At 36.2% G+C, this 27,472-nt stretch overlaps 1 protein-coding gene across 4 annotated transcripts in view; it reads right to left on the reverse strand.

Annotated features, from left to right (window-relative positions):
- Positions 1-27,472, reverse strand: part of LOC133667033 (disks large 1 tumor suppressor protein-like) — a 132,607-nt gene that overhangs the window by 31,942 nt on the left and 73,193 nt on the right. The window contains exon 4 of one of the 4 annotated variants that reach the window (XM_062082713.1): positions 2,614-2,899. The exons of the other annotated variants lie outside the window; for them this stretch is intronic. Within the exon in view, the coding sequence (XP_061938697.1) occupies positions 2,811-2,899 (89 nt within the window). The 3' untranslated portion in view covers positions 2,614-2,810. Of the gene's footprint in view, positions 1-2,613; positions 2,900-27,472 lie in introns of those variants that run through there. 4 annotated transcript variants of the gene reach the window in all.

The following is a 27,472-nucleotide window of genomic DNA, read 5'->3' on the forward strand; positions in this document are numbered from 1 at the left end:
GGAAGGGTCATAAAATCCTGGTGTATTTTATCGCCCGTACAAGCGCGTGCTCTCGTGACGGACGACTCAACGTCGTCGTTCCCCTATCTTCTAATCTGGAAATTCGAATAAACTTTACAGCTGATCGAATGGAGAGGCTGACCACGTCGATTCCGTGCCAATCCTCGTGAAGAATGCGATGCGCCTGATTTAAGGACCGGTATAAATCTCGCCCGACCTTATTGCTCTCCCTGCGAACATCAATTCATCGGTGTCCTTACCCTGTTCCACTCGTTTTGGATGTTGTGCTTGCCCGATATGGCGAGCGAAAGAGTAATGTGGTCACTCTGATAGGGATGGAAAGAGAGCATCGTCTCGATATTCCTTGGAATTTTTAATAATATTAATTAAAGAAAGCGATCTTCGTTTTGGACGTCGAAGAAATGACTTGTTTTTTTTCGAGCAAATCCTCCATTACTCGGAAAAGGATTTTTCTGTTGAAAATAAATCATCTTGGTGCGTTCTAAAACAGAGATGGAATTATTGTTTCGTATCTGGTCGAATTATTCAATTCTAATGCAACTTTATAAATAAAGTTGAATTATTAAAGAGGCGAGTGTTCGAGTACGAATTCATGACGCAAAGAGACGTGTAATAATTCATTGTTATCGTGTCAGTTATTTCACCAAATTTCTTACTTACGGCTAAATTCGCAAAACAAGGGGAGCGTGTGAAAGTTTGCCGGTATGACGAGGGATGAAAAAGCCTGATAGGTCGACAATGTAACGGGACAAGATCCTTTGTTTACGATACTGAAGAAGATTAAGGCCATATGGCACGAACACAAAGGCCCGTAATACATTCTCGGTGTTCTGAACAATTTCGAGGTTCTGTATGTTAACGTGTGCATGTTACTGTGCGAAAACTTGATACGGCGAGAAGGTATAATAAAGTGGACACGAAAACCATTCGTGCAACTGTAACGATATTACCAATAGCAGCTTCTCAACAATAACGACAATTGTACGTACTTTCGTGAAAAGGACGAAACGAAAATTGTCCAGAAAAATTATTTGCCTATGGCGATCGTTTTTTTCTCGACGAATCAAATAAAAAAACAAAACTTTGTAGAACTTTAAAACTTACAGGAGGAAAAAGGAGAATAATCAAAGAATAATCAAGAATGTATGAAAAGATGTAAAAATGGGGAAAGGAAAGATATATTCGTAAAAATAATTTCGATTAATCGTTAATAATACTTAAGAAGAAAATGGAAAATCGATAATTACGAGAGTGGAACGATCATCCCTCCGCAAGAATCCCTTTTTCCAAAAGGTCTCCTGCAATTATCGGTTCTTCGTCGACGTCTTTGATAACTTGGATAATCTCTAGCTTCGACTCGCGCCTCTCAACTGGATTTTTCCACACCGCCTGTCCTTATCCAATCGTGTCTCGTTAAATTACATTGATCGAAAGACGAGAAGCTATCGATCCCGGGATATTATTAATGATTACGTAATTAAACGTAGAAATGAAAATTGAGAAGAGAAACTTTAATATATTCCATATTCACGACGTGAAAAAGAAACGAGAAAGAGAGTACAAAAGGGATTCGAGATTAAACGAAAGCTTATAATAAGAGTACGACGTAATCTCGTCGTCGACGATTTCGCAAACAATTTCGTGTCGTTCGATGGCAAGTAGGACGAAAAACACGTTCAATACGTTTTCCAGTGAATTTATTACGAATTTAATCAGGGACATCGTTGGATTTCTTCGCTTCCGATTTAACAACGTCAATTATTGACCCTCATACGAGATTCCCTATTTTTCAATCGTTCATTAAAATTAACGAAACGAAAAGGAAAAAATATTGGTCGATCGCCATAAAACCGAGTATTAATTGAATTAAAAAGCATCGATGCGCTCGAATCTGTTTTTTTTTCATCGAGTTTATTCCAACCGACGATAGAAATGAAAGAGAGAGAAGAAGGAGGGGAAGGAAGAGGAGAGAGAGAAAAAGAGAGAGGATAGAAAAGAGAATAATGGCCATAGTATGTACATGAACGAACGAGCGGCAACAATACAACCGGAAGCGTCAAAGGCGCGCGAAAGTTTCGTAGTTACAAGCTTCTAAAAAATTCTATGCATCTAAAATTTCGAAACGAACTAACCACATGAATTTCCCTAGAGTAGTGGTTATTTTTAATCCATAAATCCTATTTCCCTTTTCTCTCTCTCTCTCTCTCTCTCTTACTCGCTCTCTTTTTCTTTCCCCTCGCAATATTCAATCAAATTTCAATTTGTCCTCGTTTCGATAAATTAATTCGATGTAAAATTCCCAACTATTAAGACGATCGAGAAACTTGTTGTCCAATCATCCATTGTTTCGTAAATTGTATTAGCAAATGAAGAGATTTAAATCGAGATTAATTTCGTGGGGATTTTCTAAAATTTTTCTCAGAATATTTCAAACACTTCTCTCTTTTAATCGAGATAAAAAATTGAAGGAATTACGTCATGTTTTCTCCAGCTCTCTCTCCACTTGTAACCCTTAAGCTATATTTTACCAGAACTTTGATCGTTCGTGGCTTCGCCGGGCTTAATATAATGGTACACGAGATAGTTCAAACGTTTCTGGCATGTAAGTTGTGCGCTTTTATTTATGTTCGCAACCGCTCGTAAATATCCTCGATATCTTGATCAATTTGCTGAAATAGAATATAAATTTCGTTAAAAATTAATGGAAATATAAATTAATCGTTAAGCACTCCGATACTTCTCCATAAATCTTCGCGACAACGTTTATCATTTCGCTCTCTTAATCGACGTCAATCCAAACTCTGAGCAATCGTTGTTAAGTCAACGTTCTCGACGAACTTATTACCCGCCAAATTACGAAACGTAGCGAAGTGGAGACCTGCAACAAAGAATTCTCTGCAATTTTAGACTCAAAAAGAATCGAATTCAAATTTTCCTTACCGATAAAAAATGATCGGTGACCTCGAAAACGTAAAGATCCTCCCCTCAAAATCATTCATTGCCAAAGGCTAGTGGCAAGCGTTTCGAGAATGGACACGCGCAGATTCACGCAACAATGCCACTTTTTCCCCCGCTTCAACGCGTACGATTTAACCAACAGATACAGATTTAACCGAGAGGCGCGCCGTGAACGTGTAGGGGCGTAGACACGTACACGGGTGCCTTGTACCAAACGCTCTTTGATCCTGAAGCTGCATTATGCATGAGGAAGAGGCTGCGTTCCACCTCGAAACACAATATAGCCCCGGAATCGTAAATCAAAGACGACAAGGGAAAATAATCGGAATAGAGATAAGCGGCCAGGTAAATAGATAGAGAGTCTTCATTATACTCGGATAAAGATTGAGAGAGTGAGGTGAATTGCCGGGAATTCGCGCGACCCCGTTACATTGCTCCTCGAATAAATCTAACTCGCCGTTGGTTCGTGATATTTGCAACAATTGCTGAAGAGGCGTTCTTTTTCTTTATTTTCTCTCTCTCTTTCTCTCTTTCTTTTCCTTTCTCTCTCGATGAAACTCGATTGCTGGCGTAATAGGCATGGATATTTCGAAATTCGAAGCGATTTCTTTTCTTTTCGAATTCGTGTCCGATTTATTCGTACTCGTGTCGCTATCGTTGCTCGAATTTAAAGGTTAATTGTTTAATGAAAAAAGGAAATCTGATAAAAGTTGACTTGAGGGGTTTGAGGGAAAGGGATTATTCCAATTTAGAGAAGTTACAATGTAAGAGGGAAGAAGGAAGCAAGGAGAAAAGGAAGAAAAAAAAAGGATCCGATCGAATGGAACGGAAATTAAAGGTAATTAAGGTAATCGAACAATGGGAAAGGAGGTAAGGAAAATAGGAGAAAAAAGTTGGACGGAAGAAATTATCGATTACTTTTCCGCCTTCCTTGTTCCAGCTAATTACGCTCGCATTAAAGATCAATAAATTTCTAATTTCTGTCGGTGAAGAGAATCGTGGAAAAATTTATGGAACATTTTAATATTATAATACGATTTATCTTGCAAAACCTCTTTTATCGCTTATTGGCAAAAAGTTGTAAAAGAAAAAAGAATATAAAAAAAATTTAGGGGAATAAAATGATCGATTCCAAAGTCTGAATTACTAAATTTATCCATCTAAGAAATCGATACGACGTTATTCTATGTATTGTCGTTCACTATATATTTATAAGAAATTTTTTGCATTGTAAAAAATATTCATCGTCTGATATTTTGCTCTTTAATCATAAAAAAATAATAAAGAACAAAATGAAAGAGAAAATTTCGTTCAGCGAATATATTCCATTAAAATTTCTGTCTAATTATACGTTAATTACATATATTAAAATTTCTGTTTAATTACACGTCTGCACTTGCAAATTTACGATACCCCTCATTAGGAAAGCTCAAATTAATTTCCTCCTTTTTCTTTTTCTTTTTTTCTTTTTTTTTCTATATGCTTAAAAGACAAGATTTTTTTTTTAACGGATTCAACGAATCCGTGGATGAAAATCGCTCCATTCTCGTTGTGCCGACCCTCCTTCATCCAATTCCAGATATTTTATTATAACTGCGCGGTGTCCGTGATATTCACCGAGCCGCGCGTGAAAATTTTATGAAACTAATAGCGCACGTGTACGACCATTTCTTTCCTCTCATAACCGTTACCCTATAAAAACAGATCGTCAACAGACCGTACGCGTTTTTATTCCGCGTTTTATACCTGTCTCTCGCTTATTTGCCACACTTCATTTGCCTTTGAAAGACCAGCCGTATCCCGACATAATCATTAGTCTCGATTAACACGAAAATCTAAAACTAACGAGCACACCGTTTAATTAATCTTCATTTGTAATTTCCCACTTTTAAAAATACACATCTTCTGAATATCGTACACACGTATCTTCACTCGATTAATCATCAACCGTTCTCAACTCGATCGATCGAAATCGCGACGCGGGAATTTTTCCTTCCACCCTTTTAAATCATGGCGCATTATACGCGGACGCATAAATCCGCGGCAAGATTACAGATGCACACCCCCCGGCTCAAGCCAACGAGCATACGTGTCCGTTGCACGGACACGGATTCCTTTATACCCTACACCCTGACCGCGATATTCATTGGCCCGAAAATCGTGTACCAGCGAGCACGAAAATTTTCCACCACTTAGGATCGATGGGAATTCAAGCCTGGCTTTTAACCATCGCTCTTTTTGCGCCTCTATCCCCCGTCCATTTCGCTCGGTGATGCTCCATCCCCGCGATGGACACCCTCCCAACCCTGCTCCAACCCTCCCTTCTCCCGCTTCATTTTCCGGCCAATCTCCAACCCGGCCAACCACCACCCCCATATCGACGAGCTCTTGCGTTCGTTCGATGAACCGAGTTTGAGGGAATTGATGGACCTCCGGGCCCGGCCGACACCCAGGAACACCCACAGGAGAAAAAAGGCTGGACGACACGCCAAAGTAATCGGACAGAAATCGGATTTTACACGGGCCAATTGTCTTTCCTCGTTCTCAGACGATGCAACACTGTCCTGTGCTGGCGTTGGAAACGAAACTTTGGCAAAAGAAGAGAAATCACGATTTGATGCACCTTCCATTCTTATTTGTAACGAAGAAAAATCGATGCTTGCATGATGCGTGAGAATGATAAACTGGATGCAAGAAGATTGGAAGTTTCGAAGTTTCAAATGAATGGAATAAAAGGAAAGATCTTTAAGAAATTCGATTGATACAAAATTAAAAATATATATATATATATATATAGGGTGTTGATACAATGATACTCGAATTTAATGGCGACGTTAGTTTATACAAATGATAAATATATCGATGTCTATGGCAGAAAAAGTTACCATTTGGATGCTATTTGCGTGTTAAATTTTCCTTGGCAGAGAGTCGAAAGTCCTTGATCCGCTCGATGGAGTCACTGACACGTGCGCCGACGTACTGAGTATCTCCGTCTTCCGGAATTTGTTTGTTTAAATTGTCATGATATTAAATGAACTTTTCTGTCTTCGGTTTTGTTTATTGGCGCAAGAATACGAGAATGATTTTTCGGGTTGTTTGTTGTTTTTACTCGCACATTTTGATCTTGATAATGTTCAATGGAATTGAGGCAAACGTTTAATCGTCTATTCACCGTTTATGAAACTAATTGTAAATTATTATAGGTATAACGTATATCAGATCGTAATTATCGTAGTAAATAAATGTAAATAATTTAATAAACAGAAATTTCATTCTGCTAATTGATAATATTAATTGATAGTATTACAGATGGATTATTAATGAATTACATTAATAGTTGGATTATTAATAATGCTAGTTGTTTAGTAGATTGAGATTCAAATTATAATTACTCGTTTCATTTATGTTTCGTTGCTTTTGTATAATTTCTATAGGTGTTGAAATAAAATAATTTGAATATTTAATGTAATAATCATTACTCGATGTTAATGTAAAAAATATGTAATGTAAAAACAACGAGAAATGGAAAATACGATGATGATTGTAATTTTGTTTTCAACGTTTTGATTCAATTTATAAGTTTCAAGTTTCGAATGTTACAACAAATGTTCGTTATTAGATGGATATTTTGAAAAAGAAAATTTGATCGGAAAGAAAATAAGTGACAGAAGATATTGAAGATTTTATTCAAAAATTTATCATACAGAATTGATATTGACAATCGATGAGAACGAAAACAATCTCGGCACGATTCTCTATTTTACCAACGAAAGCACAGAAGCGCATGTCTCTTGAGCTTGCAAGTGTTCTCGTTCCAACGAAAATTCCGAGCTTTTTGGCAGTCGATAATGTCGGTAAAAGGCTTTGCAAGCTCTGCAAGCTTTACCGTCTGCCAAAATCAAGAAGGTTACCGACGATGTACCGATATTGGATAAATAAGAGAAGCTTTGTCGACGTATTAAGAAACAATTTGTAAGCGAATCTTACATATTTTTATTGAAAACTTTGAGAAAAATGTCTCGTTAATTTAAAAATTCTACAATTGATCGATATCCCTATGGAAGAAAACTTATATCGTCGAAACTCGAGTAAAATGACAGAAATTAATTTTTTTAAATTTGTGGAAAAGTGTTAAATAAAAACGATGTATAGTATATATTTCATCGCGAGTCTATCTTTAACAAATCCTTGGGGAAGCTCTCGAAAATCCATGATTGGATTATAACCCTCGATAAATATACATAACATTATGCGCTTACATACATTTACGGCTTTACATACAAATAAAAGGATACGAAGCTTTACGATAATGATAGCATGTCACGCGAATTTTAAATCCTTCCTCAAACCCTTACACGTTTTATTAAATATTTTAAAACTTGCTACAAGATAGAAAACAATTAGCTGTAACGTATAAATCAGAGAAAAATTTAACCGAATATAATTTAGCGAGCTTAAGAACTTAATGCTAATTTAAACGTTTCCGTTTTAATCTCGATAAAATCTCGTCGAAGTAAACAGTCAATTGCATGAGTTTAATAGTATATTTTGGTGAAATGCTGGTTGCCTTCGCAACGTGAGTCAAAGTTCGCCGCTCCACGTCATAAAATCGATACCGAGATTAATCGCATTCCGATTCGTTTAACTGATATCCCGGTCACTGGCACGCGAAAATATCATTACGCAAATACTACGAGCGAATTACTTACTCGTTTCTTTCACCCAGCCTGCAACATTCGTGTACCAATCGAGCTTAAATCACTCGTTCGCAAAAAAGGATCAATCTGACGATGAAAAAATCATATTACGTCGTTTCAAATGCGTACTTTCTTGCGTACTCTCTTGCGAAAAGAAAACATGTATACTTTTATTCGTATCCTTTACTAACATGACATATTAAAAATTGAAAAAAAATTCAAGGATATTTTCCCATGAAAATGAACAATTTATGCACTCGTATATTTTTTTTAGATTTTTCGAATAACTTTTCATAGAATTAAAAATATATCGATTTAAAAATATTCAAAAAAGTATAAACAAATTTTTTTCATAAATGTTTTCTTTTTTTTATTTACTCTAGACGCTCCGTTAAATTTACCAAAATTTCCAAAATTAGGTAACTAGGCGGCGACTTTCTTTTTATGAATAATTTTGTTGCTAAAATTTTCATCGAACGAGCAACGAGATTGGTAGCGTAGCAAACGTTACAAAATTAAGAAACACGTGATTGTTCCCCTTTGTAGATGTGTGTGTCTAAGAAGTAAAAGGTGAATTAAACCTTTTTAATTTATACCAAGGATATCCCAGCAGAGCCGTGATGTTCAACTTTCTTCGTATGTAGGTTATTGGCTAATAGACGACCGACCAACTTTTTCCATCTATTTCCACTTTCCCAACTTGCCTCACGCGTCTTCACGATAATCCTATCAGTTAAATGGAGCTTCCTACACACTCGATGGCTGCGTAATTATTTTTTCTACTATTCCTTTAAGCGATCGATGCTTGAATAATTGAAACAAAAAGTGAATTTATCTCCTATCTATCCCCTATCGATCCTTTTATCCTTGATATCCTTTTTTCCTTTTATTTTGAATTCGTGATTCGCGTATTCCACGATATCTTTTCCGCGCGAATTTTCATTCAGAAATATCGATATTTTATCGCCAAAATATACACGTTACGCGATATCTCTCGTTGAAATATCGATGTTTAAACATTCTACCGCAAAACGATATCATTGCATCCTAAAATAAGAAAAGAGAAAAGAAAAAGATCAATCAAAGAAGAGTGAAATATTCTTTCTTAACAGAGCAGCAGAGTGGAGCGTATCCCGTGGAATGGTAAATATTTCACGGAATTTAAATAGCAGGTGGAATTCGTATACGCATAGCCGAGTCAAAAAGCCGTTACGTGACTGCAACAGCGATATCTAAATATTTTAACGGAACATGTGTACGATATGAGAGAAAAAAAGGAAAAAAAATTGTCCATATATCGTAGTCGATGGCAAATACTTGTCAGGCTTGCGGTACGCGAAGATAACACGAAATACGTGCACCGGAATACATACGCGTACAGGCGTGACCGGAAGCCGTGTTTCGCTTTCATTAGAGCGTCGAGAACAGTGTTAATATTGATTGTGCGGCAAACAAATATCGGATAATGTCAATGGGGAGGGGAGGGGAGAAGGTTGACGAGAAATCAAGGGTCCACAACGTGAAACAACTGGCAAATAGTGGACCGGATTTTGTTCGAGACAAAAGTTTCGAACAATAGTGACAAACTAACTGTACGAACGAAAGAATATGTATTTTGTAACTAAATTCCTGAATATCTATCTTCCTTCTCTCTCTCGTCTTTACTTCGTTCTACAATGAAGATTAATTTAACGCATCAGGATTTCGAAAAAGCTGTTTAGAAGTAGAAATAACGCAATAACTCGTTGAAAAGTAATATCGATGTCACTCTCTTTACAATTTAATCTGGATTAATATTTAATTTCGTTCGAAGCTTCGTGCACATGATTGATAATACGATTGGGAATACAATGAGATTTGTAATAAATAGGTTTTAAAAACTCGTCTCTCGATTTCCTTAAAATAACCACGATGTCTTCCAAGACATCATGCATTTCCATCTACGTTTGAAATAAGAGAATTCTATATTCTCTTGGCGTCGTTTCGGAAATTTTGGAAATTTATCGAAAAATATACATTCGTTTACTTACTCTTCTTGCAATACGTCGATGGGACAATGATCAAAGTGGAAAAAGAAACGTGTAGAGTCAGACAATCGTAGCTCTACAACAATAGAACAGCGATTCTCGCAAAGTTAAAACTTTGGTGGCGCGTTTGAGGAATTGTAAATCGGCCCTATTCTTCGTATTTCTACGAAATTCGCGAGAAAAACGGCCGATTGACGCGGCGAGCGAGGGGCAAAAAGAGGAAGCGGCTGGGATGGGTTAAAAAGTTCCTCTCGGGGAGGAAACCGCGGGAACTACAAAGGCTTAAATCTGTTTTTGTCGCAGCAGGAGGGATGACGAAACAGTGAAACTTTCGAACAGTGAAATTTAAACATGTACGATGTAAGAAGAGGAAACGGAGAAATCAAGGATTAACCGTGATAGAGAAATATTACTATTGAGAATTTATATCGAATACAACAAATATTTTTATTCTAAAAACTCAGCTACTTGAAAAATTTAAATACCAGATGATTCAACTATATTCTACGTAATTTGTGTCACATTGTACGTAAATTGGAAAAATTAGGATTGATAAAAAACTATTTTTTAGAAAGGTAGAATGTATGCAAACGAATTCTTTGAATTCGTATATGCATGCATCAAGAAGTTCAATCTTAAGGTTAATCTCGAGATGGATCGGATCTTTTGTATTTTGTAACTCATTGAGAGTTTTGTATGACGTATTGACGTTTGATGCATTCATTTGTCTAAAATGAAGAATTTAATCATCGAGAATTAATAATAAATTCGGCGTTTATTTTCGAAATAAATTACTTTGTCTGTGCATTTTGATTTTTACGTTGAATTTGTTCCAAAATTCATGAAAATGTTGAAAGAATCGCGTAACAATTTGAACATCGTATGAACATACGGCCCATTCATCGTTGTCTCTTTAAGAAGCTTCTTCATCAGGGAGGAACCTATCTCTTATTTCCCCCCTTCCTTTTCTTTGGTCTCGCGAGTCCAAAAGATCGGTCGGCCGGTCTGAATGCAAAGCACAGAAATATGCATGCGAACTGAAGGAGACCATCGTCGCCCATTGTGAACCTTCCTTTTCTTCCTTTCTTTCTTTTTTCTTTCCACTCCACAGTCACAGATTACTGAATCTTTTCACGGTGAGAACTCTGTCATATTCTCTTGTCTAATCTCATCTTCATTTACTCTTAAAAATAAACTCAATTTCACGCTCGAAATGACTTCGTTCAACGACTGTTTAAATTCGCATAAAGGATCACGCGTTGATAACTAATATCATTTGATTATCGATTAATTTAAATTGTAAATTTTAGAACGAAATTGCTTACAATACTTGAATTCCAAGTATTTAAATATCGAATTCGGAATAATAATTAATTTGTTTCTTTCCTAATGCATACTTTTTTCTCATTTTCCAATATATACAATTTTACGATTATAATAACAATTTGGAAACGATACAAATTTTCTTGAAGAATCGACCACTTTGCACACAGCTCATGTTGCGCTGAAGAAAGAAAGAAATCAATCCTTATCGAATTGCAAATGTATTGCAGCCATTTAAATTACCATTTAAATAGACTGACAATGAAAGAAATTGCCGAGTAACGCAAGCAGAAAGAAACAAATAATTGATTAAAAGAAAACACGGTGTCCAAAAATAAAACAGATACGAAAGTAAAACAAAGAAAAATTGTCTGACGCGACGTTTTATTCAAGACAATATGTACGCAATAATATATATATATATATATCAGACGACAATAGCATCCTTAGAACACTGTCAATGGATATTTCTGTTACTCGAATGTGTAGCATTGCAAGTTGGTCGATAGGATGTGGATACGTGCTGTATAGGAGAGCCAACGACACAAATGGTAATTCCTGTCATTCAATCTTATAGCTGTTCGTGACTAGACACCTCAGTGTAGATAAGTACACGAGGAACTGTAAACCCGGAATCCATCAGAAGGTAGATAATACAGAATACGGAACTGTATGCACAAACAAACAGAATAAACAATCTTATAATGGTTAGTGGATTCCTCGTCCGATGAATATAATGGGTCAGTTCGAAACTTTTAATCGATTCTCCGGATTGGAGGATCCTTCGTTCTAGGCATCTAGGATATCTCTAATGTTTCTCCATCGTGCAAGCTGAAGAATCGAAAAGTTGAGGAACTCTGCGTTGCAAAAGAATATTTATAAAAATGATCCGGACATGAAAAAATTCTAATTAAAAAAGCTTAGGAATGATTCGAGATATTCGTGGAAACATAAATCTTTACGAGAAATCGATTACTATGCTTGTATTTAAAAAATCAAAATTAAAAATTGTACAACAGAGACAAATATCAAAGGAATAAATCCCTAACCAAAAATTTTGATTACTTTAATTCAACAATTTTTAAATTCCCCTTTCCAAAAGATCTCGAAAACCAAAGAATCTTTTTCCTCGATCCAAAAACTTTCAACTACGAATCCCATCGGTAGTCCCTTAACGAGGGACGAGCTTGTGATTAACCTATCGAAGATGGATCAAAGCCACTATTGTCGCCGCCAATCGCATCCTTAATCCGTAAAGGATAGCCGTTCGATTGAACGAATCAAGCGAGCCATTGGTGTCATTCGTATAAGTCGAAGGAGGGTGGAGCCGCATACAAAACTACATAATTTATCCGGTGCACTTAGGTCCGGTTATCTCAGGCGGGCACAAGTTTGAACGAACACCGTAGAACTTGGTAGAACTTGGTCCGCGTAATGAAGTTACGAGTTGGCTGTAAACGAAAGATGCATCGCGATAGACCATTTCGTTATCCGCGCGCGCTGCCTTCCCTGGATTCTGCGTCGTTTCGTCGCGATAGCGAAGAGGGTAATGGGTGTGGTTGCAGTCGTATGTTACGGCAATTGGAAATCTTCGTTTCCTGATCACGCGTGGAATTCGTAATGCGTTGTTCCACTGACTTCTTTTTCTTTTTTTTTTTCTTTTTCGAAATTCCATGTTTCGTGACACTCTCGATGTGAGTTATTTCTAATTGGACTGGATAGATTCGGGACGTTGGAAATTAGAGAAGAAATGGAAAAATTGGAATGGGATCAGAAAATGAAAGATTCAAGAATATTAGCCTTAAATCGCATAGCTGAGATTTTCAACGAGACTTCAGATTTGATCATTTTATTCTAGGAACAAAATATATATCATATATATAAAACAAGGAGATGACGATATATTGAACGCATTAACGAGTTAATTGAATCGAAATTTGTGACGATAATTTATAACTGTATTTCAGAATACATTTCGACGACAAGAGATAAAAGGAAAGAGAAAATGTGATTTATTAAATGTATTCTTCTATCTTTTAACTCGATAAAAAATAGAACGAATCACAAATCAATCTCTATTATAATTAATAAAATCGGAATATCGAACATCGTAGGTTGTAAAATATTAATGGACCAACGATAAACTGAGAAATTAATCGCGTAGAACACCAAGTGATATCAATGACACGATGTACTATAATCTGCACTCGCTAAATCTATCCTCCACGTTTTCACTCACAATAAATACTACATAACCGAGAATACGAAGCACAGAGATCGTTCACGAACGAATTCAGTTGAGAATCAACGTTAACTAATACAACTGTTTCACCTGGATACATCCCATTGATCGGGAGAAGATATTGAACGTACGAATCGAGCAAGAATTTATAACACGAAAAGCGTAATTACATCGCGTTAAACACGATTACCGACGTAACGAATGATTCTAATAAATTCAGGTAGACTGTTTAATTAACAACGTTTCGGATTATAAGATGCTTGCGAAACATACCACTGTGGAAAGTGCAAATTTATTTCGTCACAAACGTTGTATTTGCCAAAACGTTTTAACAACAACAACAAAAAAAATGAAGAATCATGAAATTTATCTTTGTGAAATTCGTGATCCTCGATTCGAAAAATTTCGAGATTATTCGATATATCTCTTTCTCGATAGATTTTTACGAGCAAGAGACAAAACGTGTATGCATTTGGATGCATTTGTATTGTTATTTCTGGAGCCTTTCAGTTCGAGCAACTTCGGTTTCAAAATATTCGACTGTTGCCTTCGATTTCGTGCAATTTCCCGTTTGGATACCGATAAACGTATTAACGACAAACTTATTAAAATAAAAGCCAAAGGGATATATCAACGATTTCCATTCTGTACTTCTCCGATTAAATGTGTACGAAATATATACGAAAGATAAGTACGACAATACGCGGATCGAAATGAAATAACACGGATGAAAGATTGCGCTTTTAGGAATTTAAAGAAAGAAAAAGAAAAAAGGCATTTCGTGTCTTGTTTTTCGCTAATGGACAGTATCCACTTGCGAAAAAATATTTCTGAAACTTTTGTCTTTAAGCGTATTCCTATCCTAAAGAATGACTAACATGCAGTGACGAATATTCAACAAAATCGACTGGAGTTTAATAAAAAATGAATATTTACAATAAAATATTTTTCTCTTTCTTTTCCTTTCCCTTCTTTTTTAACATAAAAATACATCTAAGGAAGAGAAGTTTAATCGGAAAATCAGATCATTCAGGAGGAGAATAACCGGTGAATTATATTCGTACAATCGTTACGAGACAGTAATCGTGTTATCAAAGTTTCGTACCACGAAATTGCGAGACATCGAGCAGACGATCAACGAAAATTCGCTTTAACTTTCGCCAACCGCCGAGAACTTGCTGATTGAAAACGTTCAAGGTGCGAAATCGATGACCGGAAGAGAGAGACGGAAAAATTCGCGCGGTTTCGGGCAATTTGAGGAAGAAAGAGCGGCCGATAGGGGCGCGCACGCGATGTTCGATCGATCGACCTTTCGTCGAAGCTGCTCTCGTGATTAACGAGAGAAGCAAGGTCGGCTAATTTTCAACTTTACTTTCAATACACGTTCTTCCTCTCTAAAAATAACACCTCGTACACATGCGAATCAATACGCTGTTAAGAATAAACTGTCTACAATCGTAGAAAGAGATGGCGCGTACTCTTCCATCTTTGCTCTTTAACTTGATAATTTGTGTCCAGTGAATGGTTACTTAATCCTTTAAGTGATTGGTTCGTGATTGAATCGCACGATGTAAATACTTTACACCGTGTTCAATTTTCAAAAATCCATTTATATTTATTTTATATTCGTTTTTTTTAAAATGAAACGTTATTATTTACCCCTTTCTTTCGACGAAAGAGGCAAGTACTTTTTGAATCAATTCTTTTCAATCTCATTTAAAGGATTAAAAACGATAAGTCGTTATAAATTTATCGTTGTCGTACATCCAAGATAAAAATAGAAGAAGAAACGTAGAAACGAGTGCATCGATCGAAAAGATGCAATATATACCACTGTTATCGAAAAGTCCAAAAAATATCGATAATTCCCATGGAAAAAAATAATACGATAACGATTCCAATTAATTTGATTCCTCGGTTTCGCGGAACAAGATCTCGAATGAAAATTTAATACCCGTTTGAATTATGGTGTCTGACCCAGATGCTAAGGAGATCAGCAATTAAGGTAAGCCAAGGAAAGAGGACAATAGTGAAACGTTGGATAATGAAACGACGGGATGGAATTCGGGATGAAAAGAGAATCGATGGTGAAGAATCGTTTGTATAATTACAGACAAAGGACGAGAAAAATAAGACACGAGCCAAGCAATAATAACAAGACATTGGCAAGAAGATTCTTTTCTTTCTTTTTTCTTTTTTTTTTTTTTTTTTTACTTTAAAGAGATTCGTTGCACTTGTGAAAATGTGTTCGCGCAATTAGAACGCAATACGCGACAAACTACACACGTGGGAAAGAAGTTTAATCGAAGATTTGTCTTCTTCGAACGAGAGAAGTTGCTCGTTCGAAACTCCGACTCGGAATGACGCTCGCAATATATACACACGCGTATATATATACAACTTTGTAGCGGAGAACGGAACGAATGTCGCGTCGAAATGTAAACAAGTTTTATAATTACGAAGATAAATTCGATATTCGTCGTTTCTGTGAATGTGACCGAGGATTAATTTAATCGCGAATCGTATATATATATCCCTCTTAGTAAAATGAATTAAAAAGTTGTTAAAAAAATGTTAAATAAATAATGACAAATAGAATTTTTTTACGAACATGCGTGCAAATATCTCGACGATTGAGACATGCAACGGTGTTATAATTTTAAAGAAAGTGTTTGTAAAAAATTCGATAGCCGTTAAAAAATGATTTTCGGAAATTGAATTTTATTTCGTATATTTAATTCGCCTCGTATAAAAACAATTTATATATATTACGTATATAAGAGAACTGTGGTAATTACGGATCCGATAATTATTTATCTTTCGTTTAAGAGGGAACGTCACGGATCAATTTCGTGGATCAAACCAAGTTTCGTCACGAAGTGTAAACTACATAGAAGGTATTAGTCGAGTCAAGTTCTAATGTCGTCATTTAAAGTCTGATATCTCTCAGCCCCGGAAAAGTTGATCCGCTCGTAAACGCCAAACCCACTTATTCCTGTTTATCCGGTTTCCCCTTTTCCTTCGCCACCCTTTTCAACCAGGTACACGTAGTGATCGTAGTTTGTCGAATAGCACGGCACAAGTTTTGAGCAAGAAAAGCAGGGAAAGCGATAAACTCGATGTCAAAGAGAGAGACCGATTTAATCATTGACCTGATCAAACGTAGATAATTAAAGAAGCGTATAAATTCAAATACCTCTCTCGTTCTTTTCTCGTTCCTTCTTATCGGATGGTGGGAGAGTTAATAATTTAAGAGGCATTATTATACCAGGAGCTCGATTGGAGAAACTTGATTGCAAGGATATTTTACAATTTAGAACGTAGAATGATGCAACAAATTTCCAAGACAATGAAGAATTTAAGCTCCTTTTCTTTTTTCTATTTTAAGCAAGGTCTCGTGTTTCTCGAATGGAGAGAAACGAGCAATTACAAGCCAAGAGTGGAATGTATTATTCAATTGTGAAGATGGGAGGGAAAGAATATATTTTTTTCTTTGTTTAAAAGCTGCAAGTGACAGATTCATTGAGTAACTTTTTTTCCCTTGCTTTTCAATGAGCGACGCTGTTATGAAATCAATCGTGAAATTTCAATATTCGTTATTCGGGAAAGTCCATCCTTTGATGAACGGACCGCGTGAAATCGCTTACGCTGCCATCAATTTCGTTAGACACATCTGTCGTTTATAACTCGATCGACAAATTTCGTCCGGTTTTACAGCACGTCGAAATATTACGCGTACAAGTCGTACAATGGAACGACAAATTGTCGTTCGCGAAATTTCGAAATTCGATACAGTCCGTCACCCTTTCTCGGCGCACCCCTATATTTACGGACATAAAACAAGCTTTCCTTGAAAATATTGCGCGGCTCAGCTTGCACGAAATGGTTTCAGAGAAACTGTAAAAATTCTTCGCGTTACCTTTGTTCCATTAAAAAAAAAAAAAAAAAGGAAAAAAAAAAAAGTAATCAAATAGAAGGTATCCATTGTTTTGTAATTGATATTTTTAACAATATCTAAAATTTTCCACATGGTTCAACTTTTGATTTTAATATTTTTATCTAACATTGAAACTGTGAATTTGAAATATAGAGATAGGTGGTGATTTCGAAAAAATATTTCGATGGAAGAATAAAATATTTCAAATTTATTACAAACGTATCCGGTGAACAAGTATCGATACAAGGATTGAAATTTACTCGAGGATTTACTCCAAGTTTTCTCATTGTTACCTAAACGAGCTACATCACGTATTCACGTAATAATTATCGAGGACGTTGAAGAGTAACATCGCGTCAGCTCTATTTACTCGTGTACACAGAAAACAGTGCGGTAAGATTTTATCGTCGTTCATAAACCTTGCTCCCATAGGCGGGAATTATAATCTAGTCTTTATTAGACATCAATATCGCTTTTAAGATTTTCTGTTTCATGCACCGTTACCTTGTGTATCGCGTTAATTACAAGTCTTTCGTTTCGTAATGTACGTTGATTTACAGTCACTTCACACCGTTACCTATTAAAACGTCAACGATTCACCGAGCAAATGTCGTTTCGTAAGTTCCAACTGGAACACTGCAATGCGTTCACCGTTTCTTCTTACGTTTCATGCGATACAAACCTCGAAACCTACTTTCCACGTCAAACACCAATAAAATGGCGATTCATTCAACTATTACGACTGTAATAACTATTACGTATGCGAGAAATTTATTACGATAATGATCTTTCTTTTCGTATTCAATGTCATTGAAAAATATAAGTAAACAAGTTGCGGTAGAATTTTTATTAAAAAAAAAAAAGTGGGAAAAGCAATCCAGACAATTTATACGTTCTTTCTTACAATTCTATAATTTTAAGAATAATCATTACTAATGTGATAAACTATCTCGTAAATAGGCTCTTCTCAAAATTTCATCTCTGGTCAATAAGCTTATAATTTATAAAATTTCATGTTTTGGTTTATTTTATTTGTCGAGAAGAAAATCAAGAAATAAATGGTATTTTGTCACGAGGTATTTGAGCGAGGAAAATGTAATTAAAGTCAGATAGAAAGAAAGGTATTAAATGAAGAAATTGGCGCAAAAAGATCGAGTTCTGTAACTTTGGCGAAGATAAATGGGAATAGATCTCTCATCATCCTCGAAAAGAATAACGGAATGAAGCTTCACGTTCATTTATTCCGACGAGTAATTAACTTTCTTCGAACTGTTAAAAACCTTTTGTGACAAATCGTTATCTTATCGAAAAATCTGTTCTCGTCCGGCAAGAAAGTGGAACGTTTCGAAATCCAGATGGCGAAAACTTTTAAACCGGTATAAAATTACGAAGCGATTAATCAGAATCGTCAGAATTGTCGACGTTACATAATATTCTACATAATTTTCTCTGGCCAGCATCGAGAGGAGAAAAACAAGATACCGTCAAAAGCCGACGGACAGATCGAGAAAGTTTGATTAGTTTGTAGTTGGACACGATGAAATTTGCAAGCATAACGTGTGCCCGTGTTATGGACCAGCTTTAATCCGGTAGCTTTCCATTACTGCCTTTTCTATGGATTACTAAGATATAAGCAAGGTAATGAAATCACAAAATAGGATATACCAAGCGAAGATGTAACTCGAAGAAAATTGAATGAGGTACACGGATATTTTTTCCGATAATCTTGGAAAACACAAAGTTAAGATTCATTTAAAGAATTAGATTAGATTTGAATTTTTCTCTTTTTTTCTTTTTTTAAGACGATTTACTTTGTGAACGCGAGATAAAATTTATTTAAAGCCCAAATTTAACACGCATCAAAAATTAAAGAGAGTCACTGATGGAGTATTTCAATTTTTTTTTAAATAAAAAACAAAAGACAATTGTAAAATGACGAAATCTATAACGACTGTATACACTGTTATGCAAAAAAAGAAATATCTAAAAGACGAATATCTCTTCTTCACAACTTTCTTGGAAAAGAAAGCGTGAATGTAATAGAAATATAAATAGAAAATTCTTATGAGGCGGATGTAAATTCGTATTTAAAATTCGTGTTAATAAATGAATCTCGTATCTAAAAATATTATTGAAAGAAGCTTGAAAAGCTTTCATAAATGCCTCACGCGTGAAAGAATGCGTAGAATAACACACGAATCAAATAAAACGAAAGTTGTAAAAGAATAGGTCGGAATTGAGTTATAACCGGCAAATAAATTTGAAGAACAATCGACGATATCTGCGTGCTCGATTTGCCATTAATCCCCTCTTTTGTCGTACAATCGACATCGATATTTTTCCTTGTCAGTTTTAGTCCAGACTCTTTCGCTTTACCGATGAAACTTCAGCCAGTCTCGCCCCTCTCGTTTATACACCGGATGCTAATTGCAGAGGGCAGAAAGTTGAAGGGAATAAAAAAAAAAAAAAAAAGAAAGAAAGAAAAAAACGGGCGGAGAAGGACGGAGGAAACGAGTAAAGTACTTGCCAGTTTACTTGGGAAACATAACACGCCCGTTAATAGTTGGTTTTTCGTGTTCGTTAATTTAACACGTTTAAGCGAAGGCAATTTGCCGGAAACATACCTACGTTCTCCGGGTTTTTCTTTGTTATTAAAGGAGCGAGAGGGAAAAAATACATTTATAATATCACTCGAAATATTTCTTCCTAATTGATAAAATAAAAAAATACGCGAATATAAAGTTATATTCCATCTACTACAGTTGCAAGAAGGAGCAGGACAAGCAAATAAATGTCGCAAAAAATATTTAAACGATTAACTTTCCATCCAGGCTATTCGATTTGCGAAGGATTGAAATTTTGCGGGATAAAAATGTCGAATTATCCGACAGAAGGAAGGCACGCTCACCGATACATGGTGGTGGAAACGGCATCGAACCGAAAAGAGGGTTGAAACGATCGAGCGGGGAGGATAAATAGGGGAAGTGAAGAGGGAGAGGAGTGGAAGATAAGGGGATGGGGACGTGAAATAAACGCGACGACGTTTAACTTCTGGTTTCGTCTGGAAGGGAGAATCTTCGCCGAATCGGTGATGTTCAAAAAGGGTTGAAGAAAGAAAGAGGGTTGGGAGAGGCAGACGAGTCGGTGGATGCAGGAGGCAATATTTCACTGCCCTTCCTATGCCGTCTAGCGGCTTCAACTTCCATCACACCCTCTTTGCTCTTCGATGTGCAAGTCCGATAGATTCAGGACCATTTACCCTTCTTTGATGGAGCAAAATACCGAAATACCTGCTATCACGACGCTGCAACACTCACTGTTCTTCCATTTTATATGTTCTCCTTCGTCTGCGTGTCTGCGTGTTTCAAGATTTATTTCCCTCGAATCAGCGCGATATTGGATCGACATCGATGTATTCGATTCATAAATCATTTGAATTTCGTGTAAATTATTCCGTTTCTTTTTTTTTTTTCTTTATTAAATCCTCTTTAAATCCACGTAGCTTTGTTTTACCTTCAATTACCCGTATTATGGTATATTGATTTTTAAATCCAGAGAATAGAATATCTTACGAATAAAGAATCCTTACAAAATGAATTATGCTAGTTTAATATCGTTTCCTTGCTGATATAAATCAGGAAGAATTATTCCCAACTTTAAATAAATAGATTATTTTAATAATAAGTATAAATACCCCCTGTTCTAAACTTACACTGTTTAAACTTCTCGGATTTGTTAAACGAAAAACCAAGACTCTAATAACTTCCATTAAGGAAAACTATGATTAATAAATTTATATAACGAACGTATAACTCATCTGAACATATCCTGTTCAATAAATCGAATTACAATCCCAAAAAGATTTACAAAACAAAAGAATTAACGTCGAAATGAAAATTCGAACGGAATATAGAATGAAGAAATCGATCGATCGATTTACGAAAGAAAAAAAACAAAACACAAACGATTCGATAATACAAAACAAAAGAAAGGTGTCTCCGATTTTGCGAAAGCTTTGTAAACACGGTCTCGTAAACTCGGATGCACGGTAACAAGTAGATACGATCGCTAACTAGTCAGCCAGCGTACGCGGTATTACGTGATCAGCCGCGATACGGCATAAATAACGCGGTAATTGAGTTTGCAACAAGGTAGTGAGTGAAATGCCGTACAAACTTAATACTCTGCGTGTCTGGTCGTCTGGCACGGGCCGCCGTATAAACACCGCCGGCAGGGGATATTGCATATGCACGGTAAGCAGATACTGACCCGAGCCGTTTCGAAATGAACAAAAACGCGTACGCATACAAAATAGAATCGCGCGTTGTTGAAAACAAACCGGTTGTATTCTATTTCGATACCGGAGGGATCGAATTACGCGAGAATGCGTTTTCATTCCGGCCGACCGTGAAGTTGGACGCGAATCTCGAAAGAGGGAAGGGAATAAAAAGAGGCGTCTGTTCACTCGCGGAGAAAATTAGTTAAGTTGGAATATCATCTGCGCTCGCTCCTCCAAACTTTGGTCAATTCGCCGCGAAAGGGTGTGAGGCGAGATTGTTTTTATTCCGCTTAAAAACCACACCATCGTCAAAAATTCGCCACGGGGAGAATCGAAATCCCGATTCGACTCAACTTGGAATTAACAAAGTCGCGTTATTACAAGCAACGAAGTTAAACCTCGTATTCTCCTTTTGCAATGTCCGTTCTCGTTATATTGGGAAAGATCTAAGGTCAAAAGGCGCATGAATTTAAATCGGAGATTAAGATGGGAGCGGTACAGGTTTTTAAATCGAGACAAGTTGGAAACGAAATCTTACGATCCGATCTTCATTTTAGTCAACTTAGTTTTAACTTTGTATATGTACATATGCATATTTAAGGCAATATCGGGGTACGAAGGAAAGTGGAAGAAGTATCAACGTATCGTGTAACATTGTTGGAAATTTAGAAAATTAAGAATTCTATTAAAGAAAATTGAAAATCTTTAGAACTACTCGATAAGTAAGGTTTTCTTCGTTAATTTGCAACAATGTTTCATAATTTATTTCATCGATCGACAAGATATTTCTATTAACATCCGAATAACTTCTACTTTCCGAAGTAAAATAGTATCGTTTTTAATTATAAAACGAGAGCGTTATATTTAAAAATCGAGAAATAATGTAATATTCATGAATCAATCTCATTTTCCGAGCGACATTGGGAGATAACGTCGTGGTATATTACGTAAATGAGACATAAATTCCATCATTCGATATAAGTTATTAAATGCATTTAATCATTCAACATGGAACGATCATTTAGAAAACCATCATAAAATTAAAGAACACGATATACATTCGTCTCACGTTTCACAGATCTATCTTTCCAAGAAAACATAAAAATATAAAATTTTCCAATATAAAATTTAAAAAAAAAAGGAAATTCTTGATGTATCTCGCGTGGTGCTTTTCACACCGCGTTCAATCAATTCGTCTTCAAAATAGGACGATTCGACGATAATCGTCCGGATACGTCGTGACCCAATTGCCGATAAATTTCACGCGATGATGACGATGTACGAGGCGTTTGTGATCGAGCATAATGACGGATAATGAGATGCAGTAAGCATTTGAAGTTTCGAGATAAAAAGGATCGTGGTGGAAAGGCGGGCGCGGGTGTAATATCGTGTCTGATACAAAGGGATGTTCTGCGTTCCCAGATGTACGTTGCGTCACGAAAAAGAGTCGAAGTTGAGGAACGAATTCGTAAAAAGATTCAGCGTTCAACACTTTGTGCGGATGTAATGTATTCGTGCATGAATAATCGTATTAAAAAAGACTTTTTCTCACCGATTCTCCTTCGATATCGACCAAACTCTCGAAAAAAAGAACGGATCGAAATATTCCTCCTCCTCCTCCTCCCCTAAAAAGTCTTTGATTTTTTTTAAAACGGTTCAAAGTGAAAAGATCGTGAATCGAAGGAAAAGGTTTATCGATCGCGTTCGATCGAACGAGTTATTAAATTTCACGTTTCTTTAATTATTATCGTAATAACGCGATTAAGTGAAATTTTCTAAAAGTTTCACATAATCTCGAAGATGTCGAATGCAGAGATATTTTCAAATATTTAAATGTAGTTGATCATTAGCGGGCAAAGAGTGATAATTAATCACCACGCTGTGGTAAATAATATTTCATCAAGTTGATGCGAATATCCAATGCTCGTTAAAATTATTTCTAAACACAACGATGAATGATTATTACTAACCCAATGAAACAACGATCGACAAACTTTCGATGGATAAAATTTTAAAGTTCGCAATTAGATACGAGATTAATATTTCCAACTTACTCTTTTTAATTAAAGTCAAATCATCTTTGGATATTTATTAAAGTATAATTGATGCTTTTGATGCAAACATTAGATTAATATCTCATCAAAATCTCGTGAGATAACGATCGTATGGGGAAAACGAAATTTTAATTGAGCAACAACAGTATCTGTTTCGCTCGAGAAACGATTTTCTGGAGAAAAGTTTAAAATACGATTGGACTTTGTAATTACATCATAACGAGAATCAAATTACAGTGATGCGGTAATAAGATGATTTCTCTGGTACATATATTCCCTTCGACCTCAACTTGCACGTATTTAAACGCCAAGTATGGAGGAGGAAAGGATCAAGGAACGTGAAATTATCGATTAAGAATCTTGGAAGATCGAAAATGATGTATAATACGCCATGACGAATGATACATATCCCAACTTTCGAATTTCAGTAATATAATATTCTCAAATATAAGAAATAAGAAAAGAAGTAGACTATAGAATCTATTTTTCAAAATATGTATTCTCATCCCAACGAAACTGCTGACGGTAACAACTTGTCCCGATTCTCGCGGTGAATGTTTCGCAAAATCTAAAACAAAGGACGAAATTTAAATGAAAACGGAGGAAACGTACTCCCATCGATTCCGATAAAATTAATCTTTGGATAGCAGTTTGGTGAGAAAGAAAAAAAAGAGAAAGGAGGCGAAGCGCGATGAATCGCAATGGAAACTGCGAGTTCTCGAAGAAACGGCGGATAACTCGGAAAGAATTATTCCAATGGATTTATAGAAAGCGTAATGCCGCGATTTTTCTCTGCCGGGAAAAATGGGGGACAAAATGGCGGGAAGGCGAGTAACGAGCGAGTTTATGGCGACGAATCGGATCCGCGTGTGCAACATCGAGCAACGAATGGGGAACCATTCCCCGGAAAAACGGAGAGAAATTGGCCAACCCTCGTAACAACTGCGACGACTGCGAGCCGTGGCAACGATCGTGGTATTCGGTTAACGATCTTACAACACGGGCCGCTCGTGCTTTGAATTTCAAATCGTCCCGCCAGCCGACATGGAACGCCGTTCACCCAACAATCGTCCTGTGCCATCGTCAGGAACCGATGGCAATTCCAACGGAACTCGATGTTAACGGTCTTGTTGCGCCCACGATCTTTACCCTTTGAATAACTGTCTTCCCTCCGAATTCTTCGCAATTCTTTTTCTCAAGACGACGAATCGAACGAGATTTACGATTCGAGATAACGTCGCATACCGTCGACGAGGAAGAATATAATCTCGTGTATTGGAATCGCTGGGAATCGCTCGATTAGAAGGATCGATGATTTTAGGATCAATTTCCAATTTACTTTTTAAATTTTCAGTATTTTCGACATATCGATTGAAATTTTTTTCTTTTTATACGATTGTTTTTTATTGTCTACTACTTTTACGAGATATAAATCTTGATAGATTAAAAAAAAAAAAAATCTTTAAAAAAACGTTTCGAATTGAAAAGCGTAAGCAATTAATTTTCAAGTTATCGAAGAAAGAAAAACATCGGCGCAAACTGAATAAACAAACTTTTATCGCGTCCATTAACAGAGCAAATTTAACTTATCTACACAACCGTAAACCGTATTTACAAAGAAAATACAAAAATCGAGCATGTTGTGCTCGAGAAATAAAGGTAACTATAAAAGATACGTACATTTCACTGCGCATCAATACATATACGAGTTCAAAAAGAGCCTTTACTTGATCACAGTATTCAAATATTACGATATGTGTAATATCAATAAAGTTATTGGAAACGTATCTACATATCAACGCTCAAGGTATCCTAACGTCAATACGATACGAATATCTATCCTTTAACACACGTACCATGTACGTAGGATTTAATATCTTACGACTCTTGAATATTATGGCATATTAGTAAAGAAACAAGGATTTACCTTACATTTTCAAAAGGTTCGATTTCAAGATTAAACATCGAAATAAAAAATTTCACACGAAGAATCAAGAAATATCTATATTCCCTTTTAGTTGATTTCAAATTCTTTTTTTTTATTTGGCTCAGGTCCGTGGGTACGCCACCACCCAAAGGACTTGCGAAAATGGATCCATTTTCCAAGTCCCCCTTGCGGGAAATACTATTTTTTAAAGTCGAAGTCTCAAATATTTCCATAGAAATAAAATTTCTACAGTTCATCGATTCATCGATGAGGAATTCATTGGTAAAGTTTCGGTAGAGAAAATAAAATATTATAAAGGATAGCATTTAACCAAAATGAATAATCCGAATTATTCCAGAAATAAAATTACTGAAATTTATCGCCATCGAGGAAAAAATTTCAGTACCGAAGATCTCAAATTTTCCAAATAAGAATAAATATTCTGGAAAATTTTCGATACGAAACAAGCGTATGAATTATCGTGTGATAAATATGAGAATCAGAAATTATTTCGTAAAGTTTCTCAATGGATTTATTATACGATTCTCGACTCCCTTGAACCACGTAAAGACCAGGCTAAGAATCAGAAACGGCAGCAGCTTTGGGAATAACAGCTACTTTGCCATCTGCGTAAAACAAAGGCCCACCATAGTGAGAATAAAGACCACTCTACAATGATAATTAATGAATTCTTAGATCCCGAGACAAAAGTTGGCTATGTATAAAGAGTACGTACGCTTCTTTATGTACTGCAATATGTACCCAACATTGTGAACTGTGTAGATGAAACAAAGAAGACTTTAAGATCGAAGATGAAGATTTCTTACCCACGTGTATCATACCGTCCTTTTGTTTGCGTAAATTGTAAAAGAAAAAGGAAGAACAATGAGAATAAAGCACTATCGCGAAATATAATCTGTTTTTCTTCGTTCTTTCTCTTTCTCAGTGGATTCTTTTTTATTATCATCTCTTTCGTGATCCCTTTATCTTGTATATTGACGCAAGATTTAAATACAAATAGATTATAGGATTAAATAATTTTAATTCTAAATGACATGGACACGTGCGAAATTCATTTACCAATACTAATAAACGAAAAAGAGAAAAAGGGCAGATTCAATATCGAATCATAAAAGGGGCGGAGATCGATCGATTCGAATCTCTGAAGAGAAAAGAAGGGATCGAGGATAGAAGGTATATCGGGTATATGCATACGTGCAGATACACGAACGTTTCAATTTTGAAAATTTAGGCAACGGAATCGGGCTCGGATATATAATAAAAAGCCTCCGATCCGAAAATGCAATTTTTCCACGGCAATACGATCAGTCCTCGCGTCTATCTCGAAATACAATCCTTTTTGCTGCGTCAAATGTATAACTTTGATAAATAATCCGAAACTTCGTATCAAAGTTGAACAGTTCCCTGTAACATTTTAACTATTTCGAATAAACCGGAGTTAGTTAATAAATATTGGGATAACGTTTCTCTCATGTTCCACGATTTTCGATAATTTAAACTCATATATTAGCCTGGCGTGTGCAACTTCAATTTCGATAAAAATCGCCCAAGCTTCGTTGTTACAAACAATGCCCTCCCCCTCCGACTCTTCTCATTGACGAGAACACGGGAAAGTGCGCGAGCATCGCGATAATTCGTGAAAAGAATATCGATCGAAGAAAGATTCACGGATTCTAACAGAAACTTCGCTACATCGAGTGGCAAAAGATTCTTCGAGGATAACGATCCACATCGCTGTGCGGCTTTCTAATTAAAAAAAAGAAGAAACGTGATCATCCGAGATTTTGGAGATCGATTTTACGGGGGCAAAGTGAGCGCGATAACGACATCGAGGAAAGATTGACGGGAGGAACGAACGGATGAAAAGAACAGCTTCGAAACTGAAATGCGTCAAAAAGCTGACGCGCCATTTCTGCGTCATCGACGACGCGTGTCAATTTCTCTATCTCTCTCTCTCTCTCTGTCCATTCTTTATTTCGCCCACTA

This window comes from Apis cerana, linkage group LG12, assembly GCF_029169275.1.
Source record: "Apis cerana isolate GH-2021 linkage group LG12, AcerK_1.0, whole genome shotgun sequence".
Lineage (NCBI taxonomy): Eukaryota > Metazoa > Arthropoda > Insecta > Hymenoptera > Apidae > Apis > Apis cerana.